The sequence below is a fragment of the Myiozetetes cayanensis genome, unplaced genomic scaffold (assembly GCF_022539395.1).
Source record: "Myiozetetes cayanensis isolate MyiCay16 unplaced genomic scaffold, myiCay2020 scf3, whole genome shotgun sequence".
NCBI lineage: Eukaryota > Metazoa > Chordata > Aves > Passeriformes > Tyrannidae > Myiozetetes > Myiozetetes cayanensis.
In genome coordinates, this window is record NW_026087521.1 from 23,011,172 (window position 1) to 23,026,394 (window position 15,223).

At 37.0% G+C, this 15,223-nt stretch overlaps 2 protein-coding genes across 2 annotated transcripts in view; one reads left to right on the top strand and one right to left on the bottom strand.

Annotated features, from left to right (window-relative positions):
- The window catches only part of TSPAN12 (tetraspanin 12), a 45,623-nt gene extending 41,795 nt beyond the window's left edge, over positions 1 to 3,828 (top strand). Inside the window, exon 7 of the mRNA XM_050324210.1 lies at positions 2,276 to 3,828. Coding sequence (XP_050180167.1) covers positions 2,276 to 2,461 — 186 coding nt within the window. The 3' untranslated portion in view covers positions 2,462 to 3,828. The remainder of the gene's footprint in view (positions 1 to 2,275) is intronic.
- Positions 3,829 to 6,905: 3,077 nt separating this feature from the next.
- Positions 6,906 to 15,223, bottom strand: part of KCND2 (potassium voltage-gated channel subfamily D member 2) — a 271,807-nt gene continuing 263,489 nt past the window's right edge. Inside the window, exons 5-7 of the mRNA XM_050324205.1 lie at positions 13,853 to 13,948; positions 11,908 to 12,155; positions 6,906 to 10,092 (exon numbers count right to left, since the gene is read on the bottom strand). Of these exons, the coding sequence (XP_050180162.1) occupies positions 9,915 to 10,092; positions 11,908 to 12,155; positions 13,853 to 13,948 (522 nt within the window). The 3' untranslated portion in view covers positions 6,906 to 9,914. The remainder of the gene's footprint in view (positions 10,093 to 11,907; positions 12,156 to 13,852; positions 13,949 to 15,223) is intronic.

Genomic DNA, 15,223 nt, shown 5'->3' on the forward strand with positions numbered 1-15,223 from the left:
TTTTAGTTAAATTAATTTTGTTTTCATTTTGGTTTTATTTGAATTTTTAATATTAAAATTTGTTTTAAATAAATACATATAATTGTATACTCAAAATTTTGGGTATACAAAAGATTTGTTGATTATGTTGAGGACTTATCTTTTCTGCTCTGAGAAGTGCATTATTTAAGTTCAAATTCTTATTCTGTGATGTTGCAGTAAATCAGAATTACACTCTTTTGTCCCACTTCAAAACTGAAATTATAAAATGGCTTTAATCCATATCTCTGTAGGAATCTGAAGATAATTCTTCTGAATGGATACTGCAAAGTTTTGTACTATATTTGACTTGGCAACAAGAGCTCCCCATTTAGTGACAAACTTTTACTTTTGCCGAAGAAAGTATATTTTTATACTGTTTAATTGCAGGCTACCAACTATGAAAGTGTCACATAAGCAGAAATAAAATGCATGAATGTGAAGATAGCAGGGCTGGCAGGGTGTTTCTCAGTTTTGAAACTGATTTTGAATATGTATTAGATCAGAACAGTAAGAATATCATTAAATGGAGGGAAACAGTCTATCTAGATTGGGCATAATTTGTCTCAGTTATGTGTCTGTACTGCAGGAGATGCAGGCATTAATGTTATCGCTCTCTGTTAATGGATGTTTTCTCCAGGCAATAAATGATCTGAGTTTGAATATTGCTGTGGTGGAGCATTTTTAAATTGTGACCAGCATGCACCTTCATTCCTTTACGTTATCAAAAGTATTAAAATGCTACCAGTTTCTCTGTAATTAAAAACAAATTTGGAAAATAGTATAGCTACAACTGTCTTCTAATTGAAGAAAAGAAGATGCCAACGTAACAGTTTTCATTCCCCCTCAAGTTCAATTACATTGCTTTTGCTACATTGTGCTTTTTTTTCTTTTGAAATTTCAAAGAATGCACGTTTGCTCCTTCTTCTCTGTCTGTTACTGTTTAGAAAATGACATAGTGAAATGAGCAAAGACATTGAGATCCTTTAATTTACTCTGGTACAATTATCATATAGTGCATTAATTTTCTTCAGATCCTAAATGAAAATCTGTTGACTGCAGTGTGAATTTTGTGTGTGTGGCAAAAATTGGGCCTTTTATTAAGTACATTCAGGACTGCAGCATTTGAAATTGTTGTCTTTGGAGAATTTCAATGTGATTGAAAAGTGCTATTTATTATGTCCTGTCTTCAAATTACATCACTTTGATCAATTGCTTTACTTTCTTTAAAAAATACCCATAAGAAATATGTGGTAAGGATTATAAATGCAAAAAATAACAGTCTGAAGACAGTGCCCATTTTGATGGGTTCCTGATGTCTGCATCTGGGACTGGTGTCTCGTGGTATTACCTTATCCAGTTTGCTGTTCTGAATTTTCCATCAGCATCCGTTTTCCTTTGATTTTTTTTTTTTTTGTGCTATGAAACCCTGCAAAGTTTAGAATATAGAGTAAGCATCATCCAGAGTAGCAAAGGGACCTCCTTTCAAGATTGTATTGTCTCTAGTACTGGACGTCACCCTTACTGAGCAACAAGCATTGTAACTTGTGCTTGCAGCTTTTATCCAGTAGTTCCCAGAGCCACTGTCTCTCTGTGGATCCTTCCTGCCTTGTGAGGGCTTAGGAGCTTTCCTGAAGCCTTGTGTGGTAATTAGTTGGCTTTAATTAGTGAACAAACTGTAGAGCATGAATTGATGGTTTGGAAAGAGCTTAATTTCCCTTTCTGTGCAACACCAACTTAAGATGTGTTAGTGTAGTTTTCATCAGACTTTTTCTGATTAGGTTATGCAGGTCTGTAGATCTTTCCTAGAGTACTGTTTTAGTTTTGGATTTAATAAAGGTAATATTTGTAGAAAAAGTCTAAAGAGTTTTAAATAATTGACAGCCTTGAAGATCTTCAATTTAAAGAGAGAAACAAGGTGATAAAGAGTATTTTAATTGCTTTTAAACCTTCACAAAACCAGCTGAGTTGATAGGAACTCAGATCAACTTTGAGTGATTCCTGAATTGAAGAGCTGCACAGATCTCTTGCAGCTTGTTACATGCAGTAAAACCTCTTTGTATGAGAAAACTTAAGGATTGCATTATGGAAACACTTCAAAAGTAGGACAAATAATTTTCAAAGTATTGTTTGAAGGAAGTGAGGGATACAGTTTTGGGAGCCAGAAAATCCAGCAGTGGGTAGGATGAGTTAAACCTTGGGAACTGCAAACCAAGTAATAGTGACTGGGGTTTTTTAATCTCTTTTTGTTTTCTAGGGATGCGGTAAAAAAATGTACACTTTCTTGAGGGGGACAAAGCAATTGCAAGTGCTGAGATTTCTGGGCATCTCTATTGGAGTTACTCAGATCCTGGCTATGATCCTCACCATTACTTTGCTGTGGGCTCTGTACTATGACAGAAGGGATCCCAGGACAGATCGAGATCATGGCCCTGAAAAGTGATACCTCACAGGAGCTACTGAAACCAAGCCTGACCAGGATCTTTGAACATACATCCATGGCAAACAGCTTTAATACACACTTCGAAATGGAAGAGCTGGAGGTGATGCAATGAGTCTGAGAAGTCTCAGAGGGTTTTAACTGGTTTTGTTGTGTTTTCATTCTGTTCCATCAAATATGCCAAATATACCAGTCTTCTTATGTGTCAGAAACCAGCTAATGAGTGGAAGTGAAGGAGACAAGAAAGAAAAGCCTGTTGTCAGCATCTTAGCTATGTCCTCAGCCATGAAACCGAGTTGAATTTGTGTGCTTGTTTTTTAAAAGGCACTCATTGAGTTGGGCACAATGATATTTTACTTGCTGTCACAATCTGTGTAATGTATGAAACACGGATTCATTCACAAGTAGGCAGAACTTCTAAGGAAACATCATGGGAAAGGAAGAGAAATACTCATCTTTTGAAGAGACAGCATGCTTTGGACAGACAAAATGTGACTTCAGTTGAAATGGACTTTTAAATTTTAATAAGCCATTTGGAAAATGTCTTAATCAGGGATCTGTGTATGTATAATTGTGTGTTTTCGTGTGCGCATGGAAAGCAGAACTAGAATTCAGGTTAATACTTGGATTAAAAAAATCGCAAGATTTGTAAAAAGGGCAAGATTTTCTTTTTTCTAACAAAACCTTTATCTTAGCTTTTGTTGTTAAAGATGTTCTAAAACTTCTATTTTTATCTAACATAACTGTTTATTTTTTAATTTTAAATGTATTAAACAGGGATTCAAAACAAAACTGTAACTCTGGACAATAGACTTTAATTTTCTGGAGAATTCGTCTTTGAAACAGTTTGTGCTATGGACTTAGTGAAAAGGAAGAAAATCTTAAACATTCTTTCCAAAATGGGAATCAATATAGGAGTAGCACATTTCTAGAGATAAATCTTTTCTCCTATCTGTGATTCCCCTGAAGCCAGAAACAAAAGACTGCAAGAAAAATGCTTACAGTTCTGGATACTATTGCAATAATTCTAAAAGTATATGAGGAGAAATTATACTTTGGTGACTTCTTCATTAAGAGCTCTCTGGTGGCTTAAAATGCCAACTGGAAATAGCATTAAAATATATTTATTGAGGTGGGAAAAGTGCATTTTACTGTATTTTTATGAACAATGTTTATTTCATAAGATTATTTTTACAATTGGCCACACTCATGAAATATATATTTGTTCCACTGATTATAGTAGTTTGTGGCAAATGGAATTTTTACATAATATTACGTGAAAAAAATTCTTTTCGTTTGTTTTGGAATTTGTAAAAATAAAAAAAAGCAAGGTGTGATTTGGTAGACAATAAAATTACTTTTCTCTTAAATTCCATAATGGCTTTTTCGTTTTTACGTCCTGCAGTGGGAATACTTTGGGTGGGCATTGTGAGGGTCCTCCTGCTAATGCGAGTTAATTTGAAATGTCTTTACCCATTCCAGAGAAACTGCATTGTAAGTTTAATTTTCTTTTTTTTTTATTATTGCTTCTGAGAAAGCTTCTTAAGGGCTTGTGAAATTAAGGTCTTCAGTTGTGTGGGCTGTTGTTTGTTTTTTAGCAGTCTGCATGTGGGTGTAATCATTTCAAGGGTAGTATTGCAAGCAAGATTACTTTTCTGCCTCTGTACATCTCCTAAAGATGCTAATACGTATTTTGGGAAGCGAGAAAAAGACTAAAGGATAGATTGCACCAAAATTTTGCTTGGAATATCTTTGTGAGAATGCTGTAAAGAGGGAGCAGGTGTGCTCAGAGTGCTACAGAGACCTGTGGTACTACACAGTGGATTGAGTAATTGTTTTTGCTTTTCCCAGTTCAAAAACAAAACAAAAAAAAAGTCCATACAAATCACAAATGGTGGAATCTTGATTGTGGATTGCATATACACAGCTATATTCAACTGTGGATTACAGCTGAATGTAGGGAATTTCAATTAAGTAAGGTAAAAAAGTAATGTAAAAAGAAATGTAAAATTTCCTTTGTCTAGGAAACCCCAGCCCTTAAAATTTTACTCAAGGAGTATCTGAAGAAGCTCCTTTATCCGTGTTCAGCTATCCCTAGTCTTTCCATGTGAGGAGGAGTCAGACTACCAGTTAGGGTTGCCTATCTATCTTTTTGTTTCCAGGTTAGAACTCATGAAGGAATAAATATGGTGAGCCAAGCTAGGAGAATATGTTGGAATTTAGAGATACTTCCAGCCCAGGTCATTTGGTTTTAGGCTTTCCAGGTTCTGAGGAAGCACTGCCATTAGGTGTAGTCAGGTTATTTTAACAGCAGAGAAGTTGCTTAGGGTAGGCCTCCTTTCATATAGAGCCAACCTCCCAGACCAGTGTTTGTGGACCTCCAGTGAACATCTGCAGTCAGGGTAACCTCACTTGGGCTTGGCTACCCAAACTCTGATCCACTCTGCACTCAGCATGGGGCTGGTTTCATCACTGGAACAACCCACATGTCAGAAATAATAAAATATACTCTCCCTAGTAAGGACTATTGGTAAGTATTCTGGGAAAGAATCCTTCTATTTTGAGTATCTAACCACATTTGCAGAAATAGGTCTCAGCTGTAAATTTGAACACTGTCAGACTTTCTTTGCTCAGGCTGTGAGGTGTCTGTTTTTCTGGAGCTTCTTCAAAGAGCCTTAAAATAATTGACTGAGCCTGCTCTTTTCCTGAAGAGCTTTAGGATATATGTAGGAGAGAGGCTGCTTGGCAAGAGGGGAACATTTAGATACTTGCAGCAGTGAAAACTACTTCATCCTGTTCTTTTTCCCTCAGTTTTCCAGGAGTACTTGGAGAAGGATGGTGTATTCTTTGTTCTCTGCAGCATAAAGCATAATGAACTAAATCTCTCTTATTGCAACAAACACTTGTGGAAATGCTCCTTAACGTTTTTCACAGAGCACTCAAGGCATGCTCAAGGAGAGCAATTGTATCAGACAAAGGAGTCGCTCCCTGCTGCCCTAGGTGTTCCTATTCGGCCTAGTGAATCATACCCAGTCCGTGGGACTGTGCCTGTTGCTGTGGGGCTGAGCACAGTCATGATTTGGGATTATGGGGATGGTTTTAGGAGGCAAAAATCCCTATTCTCTAAACTTGGATAAGGTATTGATTCACCTGCCAGCAGGTTGTATGTCAAGGCTTTTGGAAGGAAACAGCTATATTTTCTTTATAACTGTTCATTTTGTAAAAGCATATATGAATATAAAGCAATATATAAAGAATAAATAGTAAAAAGAAAAGCTATTTGCCACAGCAACTATACAGTTAAATATAATGGAAGAAGGGATTTTCAAATAGCTTTTGAAGTTTCTACTACAAAAGCATTTTACTGTGTCTCGGTTAGAGCGTGGTGCTAAAAACACTGAGGTCACAGGTTCGGTCCCCATATGGGCCATTCACTCCTGACACTCCTGCTTTTCTAGCCACAGGTTTACAAATCCCATCAGCTGATGGCTTTTCCAGAACATGTGATAAACCTCAGATTTTCCCATAGTCAATGGGAAAATAAAGTCCTGGTGGATCCCAGGTGCAGCAAGGAGGGCATATGACCTCCTAAGCACCCTCCCTGCTCAGAATGTAATGATCCTCCTCCAGATTAGCTGCTTCTCTGAAGGTCACCCTACTCCTTGGAGCAGCTGAGGCTGCATCATGCTCTCTGCTGCCAAAGCCTTTTCCCAGTAGTCAGAGTGCTTCCACTGAGAGTATATCCACAGCCTCAAAATGTAAAGTGTATGTTTTAAGTTTTTCTCCTGTAGGTTTTTTATGAAAGGGCAGTTGTTCTCAGAAATGCTCTGGGATGGTTCCCAGACAGGTATTGGTTTTGTCTTTCCCCACCACCCAGAGCAGTGAGCTCCTGGCAGAGGTGGCCATCACATGTACCAGTGCTGATATAGAGTTGATAGATCAGCATTGTCTGCAGTCAGTTGCCCTTTATTACTGATACATAATGTGTTGTTACCTGCTCTTATGCTACAAAAGGAGTTTGATCTCATCTGTGCACTAATATTTTATCAATGGAGTTTGATACCAGATTTGAGAGGCTCTGTAGCCTGGGAGGTTCAGCAGAGTGGTTGGTGTCTGGATATACTGAAAACACAGAAGACATTTTTTAAAGTACAGACAGAGATGTGGAGTTCATATTGCTACAAATAATTCAATGCTCCAGTGTCCTCTGCTGCTGCAGGCTGGAAAGGGAATGGTGATGGCCACTGGCACAGAACAAGGGCAGCTCTCTATAATGGAGCTGTGACATCCTGGTCTTTATAGTTCTAATATGACTTAGATACACTCACAGCTTGCCTGGAATTAATGTCTGGGACATTCACTGACTTCAGATACAGTGTTCCTTCAAAATTTTTAGCTGGGGGCAGGTGGGGGGAAGTTTTCATTAATAAGTTATTGCAAAACCAAGTTGACCCATTCAAGCATGCAGATGTTTTATTTAAGTATTCCTCAAATGTCTATTTATTCAGCATAACACGTATTATGCTGCCTTCTGAAATACGATATATGACTGTCAAACAAAATTGTCAAAACAACAACCTCAGTTTCTTTGTATGATACACAGAAATAATTACATTTCATGTACAGTACAGATGCATTTTACACAGTCATCAACAGTCATTCACTACCAAAACAGTATTTAAATCACCTAAAACACCAAAAAAAAAGTGTATTTCCCAAATTCAGAATAAATTAATGTCTTTGCATGTGACATATGGAAATAGGAGAATAGGACTGGAATTCTGCAAAATCTTACTAAATTATCTCTTAAGCTGCATATTAAAAATGAAAGTACAAGTTGCTTCAGGGGTATAACTGTTATGCAAGTGTATTGCTGTAGTGCGTTCTTTCTAGTACCTATGAAAAGGAGAATAAAGAGCTTTTAAAAGACACATGACCTGATGGAGTCAGTAGGTTTCCTGGGTTGTATCTAGACTGTACCAAAGCAGGTTTAGTAACTGCCTTTTTGCATTATTTAGCTGATGTAGCTAGTCATGAAGTACCATGTGGCATAAAGAAGGTGTTACAGATTGCTAACATCAAGGCAGTTTTTATACCAATAACTGTTTGGCAAAACGTGGGGACCAAGTATGAGTGACCATGGGTAGAAGTAGGATGCAAGTAAAAACTGTGTGTTTTCTGCCTCTCCTTTAAACCCCATTGAAGTTTATGTAACCTACCAGCTTCAGCAGATACACTGCAGTTTTCTGACAGGGTGGAAGAGAGGAGAGCAATGCCAGATAATGAACTCGGGCAGGGTTCCTCAGAAGGAGTGCTCCTCCTCTGGCTCAGAGGAAAGCCTGTGCTTTTGCTCTCTGCTAATGTTTGAAAGAAATGTAGAAGCTCAGTTTACAATAAGTAAGTTACTCTGATTTGCAAAAATAGTGAGAAGTTAACTGCAAATTAACCAAGCTTCAAAATAAGTAAATGATAAAAGAGTAATGAATGGCATTATCTACTCTTTTTACTTGCAGTTTAATTCTAATATGTGACGTTGTATTTTGGTGTATATACTGTAGCATGATAGTCCATCATGTACTCTTCAATGTCTGCAAGACCACTATTTGTGTGCAATAAAAAGTGTATCATCAGCAAGTTTCAGTTTTTAGTGGGTATTTTCTATTAATGTAAATTTTCAGGTCAGTAGAATGCTAGCAAATACTATACTGAAACATACACTACTCAAACTATTAAATAACTGTGTTAATCATTTATTGTAATGGCATCTAATGCACTGAGCCTTTTGATTTATATGCATATTTTACTTTGCAGACATGCAATTATTTCTGATCCAGTGTTTTTGATGTATATATGTGTGTATTGATATGCACATATTCCATGTATATTTGATGTATATGATGTATGGTATGTCATGAATATAAGAAGCATTATGATACATCTAACACACACTCATGAAGAAAAATTACACTTTTTTATCAGAAAGGTTTCTGATATCATTGTCTTTTAAAAATGAAGCCAAAAAGCCTTAACTTGTAAAGCCTTCATATTAGCTTTTAGGCCTGTCCGTGTAGGCAAATTCCAATTGAAATCAATTATACTTTTATAGCTTTGGGACTCAATCCATTATTCTATCATTGTTCTTAGATAATTAAATGTTTTTCACACAATATAAATTCTCAAACAAGTTTTAAGTTTACAGATAATTACAAAAAGATTTTAGCCATCATTTTTACTGAATGTCTTTCAGTGTCTTCCAGTGTAGCTAATACTCTGGATGCTGCAGAATATGAGCAAGGAAGGTTTGGAGATAAGTGTTAACTGATCCCAAAAACACCTTTGTGGTAATTTTAATTCAAATAGGATTTATCCTGTAGCAGTACACTGGGACAAGAGGTTTGTTCTGAAAATATAGAAGTAGACAAGATATCTATGGAAAAAAGGACTGTGTTGATTTCGTCAGCAGCCTTGAAATCCCAAATGGTACAGTGATGTCGGAGTGGGCAACAAACTGTCATAGAAATAAAGAACAAAAAGAACAATGACTGAATAGCACATCTGTGGTGCACAATTTGGCTGTAAGATTATGTAAATGTTTGTCATTAGAAATTTATAGTGTAGATGGTGTTAAATACTTAAAAAACAATCCTGATTCCTGATACAACAGGTGTACAATGACTTATTGCAGTTGTAACAGTACCTAGGAAGCAAGATAAAACAATAGTAAATATTGAACTAACTGAACACCTTTAGTTCACTAATGAGTGTTTAAATAAGAAATACTGCATTTTTCAAAGGGAAGTTATTTGTACAACTACCATGGAACATTAACAATCAGCTTGTTGTAAGTGCACGGAAATGCCCCTTTCTACAGTAATATTTTATCATGCCTAATCTGAAAAACAACAAAAGTAAACTGAGATCACAGTTCCAAATAATTTCAGCATGCATTATGGTTGTAGTTCTTTCAGTCAGTACAAACATATTTCATATAAGCATTTTTTCGTTCATTTTTTGACAGTTCCTCAACAAGTTTGTGGTTTATTAACAGGAAAAAAAAAAGACACGTTATCAAAATGTTTCTTGTTGTTTTGCATTCAGCAGGAACACAGGTTTCTATTTTTTCGTTTGTGTTTTTTTCTAAAAAGAGCTTTCATGATAAGAAGAAGCATCAATGGGGACATTTCATTGTGCTCATATAATAAGTCAGGATGGTCACAGAAGATTCCACCACGCATCAGTTCGGACAATGGGTAAGAAACTCCTTTTGGTTCACACCCTAGGACACCAAAACTCACAAAGTGTTTTGTTTCTCCTGAACCTCTTGCTCTGCGTCCGCTGGCACACTCATCAAGGGGTGTTTTCTTTGTCAGCTCTCTCATTCCTCACGACTCGTTTTTCACTGTTTGAGCTCACCTTGCAAGTGGTCTTTATGCTAATTTATAAATAATTCCTTATTTTATAAAGCAGATACTCTGACAATGTTTCCTCCTGAATATTCAGGAGAGTCTGGCCTATCATCTCCTTCAGGTGTGGTGACTGGAGGTGTTGGGATGCTGATTATTGCTGTAGTGACGTAAGGCTGCTCACAGTTTAGTTTAACACACTCTTCCACTTTGGCATTTAAGCTGGAACGGCTGGAGGAAGAAACAAAAATCCAAGCAAATAGAAAATCCATGTTACCACAAAACTCTGGTGTACCCGATTCCACTCCCTCACCCGGCCATCTCCACCCTGCCCCATTGGAGAGCTTTAAGTGCAGAATGGCACTACCCCATTACCCTGCACCCCAGCAGCAGGTGGTCCATGGCTATGTCCATGTCCCATTCTCCATTCCTTTCCACCATTTTTCAGCACTACTCAGCCTAAGTGTTTCTGAACAGGAGAAGCATTTGAGCAAACTTAGCGTAGCCCAGTTACTTTCGTATGCAGGAAAGTGGAAACTAAGGTCCAGTCCCAGTCTCCTGCATATCCCTCAATGCCATGCTTATTTAAGAACATTTTGTATTGTAAGAACATTTAGATATTAGGAAAAATTTCTTCACTAAAGCAGTTGTGAGATATTGGAAGAGACTGCCAAGAGAAATGGTAGAATCACCACCTTCAAAAGGTGTGTGGATGTGGCACTTGGAAATATGGTTTAGTGGTGAACATGGTAGCACTGGATTAGTGGTTGGACTGAATGATCTTGGAGGTGTTTTCCAACCTTACTGATTCTGTAATTCTATGTATATTCTGTGTCATCAATAGTAACATTGCATTACATTTTATGCACTAATTAAAGTTGAGTTAGTACGTTCATGGAGTTGTTGCAGTATCTCCGCATCATAAGAAACTTGTAAAACTCAGACTATTTCAAGGTGAGACCGACATTTTATGCTTGTGTTTTTAGTTTTTCTAGCACAAAGTTGGTGCTTTGTGTTTTTACATACTTGGTGTCTGGAAGTATGGTGCAGGCAAGTCCTTTAGCAGACAAAGGATGGATCCAGGCAGAATATTTCCTGAAAAGCTAACATAGATTGGAGCTTTGTACTGGCCAGGAGGTCTCACTGCACAACAGCTGAAAACCTTCAGTAGCTACAAGCTGCTGGATTGTTCATGGAAGTGAAATCCAAACCTAGTAACTATACAAAGGAAGCTACTCAAAAGTAGCTTAACAAGACAATCTCTATAGCAACTAGTACTGAAAATGCTTCTTTATTGAAGGGTGGCATGTATGACTTCAATAGAAAATACTTCTGGGTCTCCTGAGACTTTTGCTGGTGTTTTCAGAGGTCGTATTCAGATATACCTGAAAGCCAGATGCTTTACTTGTGAGAGTACAGGGACATTCAGTAAATTATATACTCTTAAACTGCATTTTCCTCACTTCTGTAACAACTCCTCAGACTAGGAAATACATTTTTCTTATCTATTTCATATTTTTTTCATTTAGAAAAGTCTTCCTTGTAACTATTACACTGAGGAGTCTGGGAATCAGTTTTATTTCTCTGCTCTGCAGAAGTGTGAGGAAGTCTTATTTCCTAAACTTCTGAACCAAGTATGGACAGACAGACCACTTGCTCATCTCATATATTAGAATTGCGCATTTTTCTTTGCAAAATTTTTCTTCGCAAAATTTTTCTTCTTATGTGTTTGCTCACAGCGTATAATATTTGGTGCTCTATTTCATTTGGGGTCTCTGTATGGTATTGGCTGCAGATAGTACACAGTAGTTTGTGGAGAGGGCCTGAGAGGGCAGAAATGAATGTAGACAGACTATCCTATTATTTGGATTAAACTTGGAGCAAATGAAGTGCAGAACATTTCAATACCAGTATCCATTTTTAGATGACTGTTATACTCTCATCCTTAGCTTTGCAGCCTGCCTGTGGAGGCCACAACACCTCCACAGCTCTTCTCTAACAAAGCCAGGGGCTTCAGCTCTCGGTGTGCTGATGCACGTGAAGTACCTGTTAGACAGAGGTGTCCTCTCCACACATCTGATCTGGATGGTGCTGAGCTCTTGTACACTGCCTGGGCGGCTGCCAGCGATGGCAGTGTTGGGGATGCGGTAAGTCTTTTTATGTCTTCGTGAGCAGCAAGTGCTGGTGACACCTTGTTGAGACGAAATAGAGGGGCTGTGGCTTGGGGGTCTATTGACTGTAGAAACCTCCATACAGCTCTCTTCATAGACTTGCTCATCCACAAACTCGTGGTTCTAGCCAGAGGAATCCAACAAAGGGACAAAGCACACACACAAAGATAATTGAAAGGAAAATATTAATCATGATTGTTTAAGGGCTTAAATTGACACAACTGAATAAACTGGGAAAGTTAGACGGCTTATTCTTGATTATAGTGTTTAGCCCATATTAGCCTGGGCTCAATACCAATACAAATGTGAACGCTGGAACAAAACACTCAGAGCTCTAAACAAGAAAACGTTAATCCAAATTATTTTGCAAAATAGCATGTGATTGTAATGTAGTTTGCATTATAAATATCTGTATAATCTATGAAGTACCACAAAATAGAGATTATGTTTATTAATAAAATGCAAGTGGTGCTTATGTAAACACTCTAAATGTCAGTTGGAAATATATAAGATTTATTATATTGAACTATAATACAATAAAATTCATAAATATTTTCCAGATTAGTTTAGAAAGCTTCCTTTTGAATTACATGTTATAAATCAGGAGCTGAAACGACATGTTTTGAGGTATGCAACTCTGTAAAAGAAAAATATTCAAACAAATAGAAGTTCTCATTAAAGGAGATGAGATGGTTACTTAAAAGCATCCAAAAAGCTCCTCAGTTACAACTTATAAACTAGATAATAAATAATAATATAAATAATAATATAATAATAAATAAACTTATAAAACTAGACATAAATTTGTAAATAGTGATTTCATGGATGTTGACCAGTTTATCCTCAATACAAGATAAATTCTGCATGGCAATATAACACACACAAAAATACAAACATACAAGGAGATAATTTTAGCATGCTCTATGTGAAATTCTCAACTCACTATATTCAATATCATGTTACCTTTTATCATTATCCTTAAGAAAATGACATAAAAGAGGAAACAGTGTAAAATTAAGAATGATAAGGGCTATTGCTATGACCTTATCTTTCCAGAAATATACTATTAGTAATCATGGCACTTAATTATTACTAAACCGTAATTCTGCTATAGTTTACTATCCTTTATGGTTTTATAATTATGTAGGTATTGACCAGGGGAAAATATAGAGAGCACATAATAAGTAATTCTTTTGAGTTATAAGGACTTTCAAATCTAGATGAGCATATTTGAGCCATGAAGAATTACATCAGTGACTTCTACGGGGATCTCAGCACCTAAATTGAAGCAAACACAATTGGAAGCTTTGCATCTGGATTAAGCATTTGAATTTTCAAAATAGAATGCTGGGTGGCCCTCTTTTACAGTCACTGCAGTGAGAATAGTGTTCCTGTCAGAGGACACAGCCTGCATGTCTCCCTGCACAAAATACCAACATCTACTCAGGCAAAACTTGCTTTGAGTGCACTGAGTATTGAGTGTATAAGGACTACAAATTGTAGTTTATGAAGTGTACTGCAGAAAAGTGCAAATGAGGACATCATGGAACATAAGAAAACCATACCAAAAGTCACATATACAGCTTGGCTAAACCAGTGCCATCTCACTGATGTCAATATCTTTCACTCTGGGTGAGGCTCTCATCCAGAATCTGTTATTTATATGCAGTGGGTATATCACCTTAAAGTAAGATAAAACAGCTTTTCTTTCCATCTAACTGCTTTAATATAAAGGCTTATTAATTAGAAGAGATAACTGAAAACATTCAAAAATAGACTGATGTTGGAATTCACAGGAAAACACAGTTCTCTCTTCTTACCGTAGTTTTTTCCAGGCAGTGAAGCAGGTGGTGGTGCTGTGTTTCAAAGGAAGAGCCAGCTTTGCCAACAAAGGCCTGTTCTTCTTCACTGGAGGACTGTTGATACATAGAACTCCGTATTATTCTCATTTTTGAACAAGAGGGCTCTTATTAAAATATTTGATCAGAACTAATCTGGACTGTACACGGTAGCATAACTGCAACGCTTTGTCTACACAGCATAGCCCAAATTATTTTGCATTTGAGTTTTCTTTTGCTTGTTTTTTAATCAAACTATTTTCTTCCCTTCCCTTGCACCTCCTATTAAATATTTCCATCTAAGGTCTTTTAAGCATAGATGAAATAGTACAATTTACAAGTGCAATCAACATGTAAGCTTTGAATGCTGGATCAACACATGCTTAAAATTATAATCAATTTAAGTGACAGTGATTTTTTTTTTCTGAGAATGTGCCTCATTTGAAGGAAATTAAACATAGCTGTCCTCCTGGGATCATTTCACAGCACTAAAGAATTTATGGTATTTCTGCTTACACAAAAATTCATGTCAGTGATCCCAATCTGCAGGGTTTGGAAAACGTATAGCAAATGTTATAGACAGAATAAAGTAGAAAGCATCCATTGCTTTCATAATTATTCACTAGAAAGCAAAAAACTAAACAGGGGAGGAAGCAGCATAATAGTAAAGATTACAATTCAACTTTGGGATATTTGAAATCTGCATGGTAATTAAGCTATTTTGTGTCTTTGTAGTTCAAATACTGGAGTTCTTACAAGAAGAAGAGGAAACAAGACTGCTCATCTTTTGTGCTAGACAGATCAGATGGACAGACAGCCACTTCCTCCTTTTCTGGATACAGGTTAAAGCATCTGGCTGTTTAACTCATACTGAACAGAAAGGGCATAGAAGAATGAAAGGTTAAATTTGCCTAAAGAGTAAATTGCCTAAATGCCAGAAAACAACATTAAAAAACCACTGTGTCTTTCGTCTTTCTCATCTGGGTATGGCTCTGAGCAATCAAGGGGCTGACTCCCAGCAGCGTGGGTCACTGTGATCCCAGTCCCATCTGCTGGTCCCGGCTGCCTTGGCAGGGTTAAGAGGGATTTGCTTCAGGTAACATTAGATTTCAATGCATTTGAAGTAATTGCCAAGATTATTCCTAAACCAAAGTAGATGCTTCGAGGGGACGCTTTTCACTCTGCAATACCCCTCTGTGCAAACAGTACCCAGGAGCTGCCTCTTCCCACACTGACAATGAAACCTGGCCTTTTCACCCATCTTCTACCTGTTTAAAGCCAAGTGAGATAAATCAAACCTACCACTTAAGAGGCAAATGCTCTGTACTTTCTTAATGAGTTTTACAGGATCTC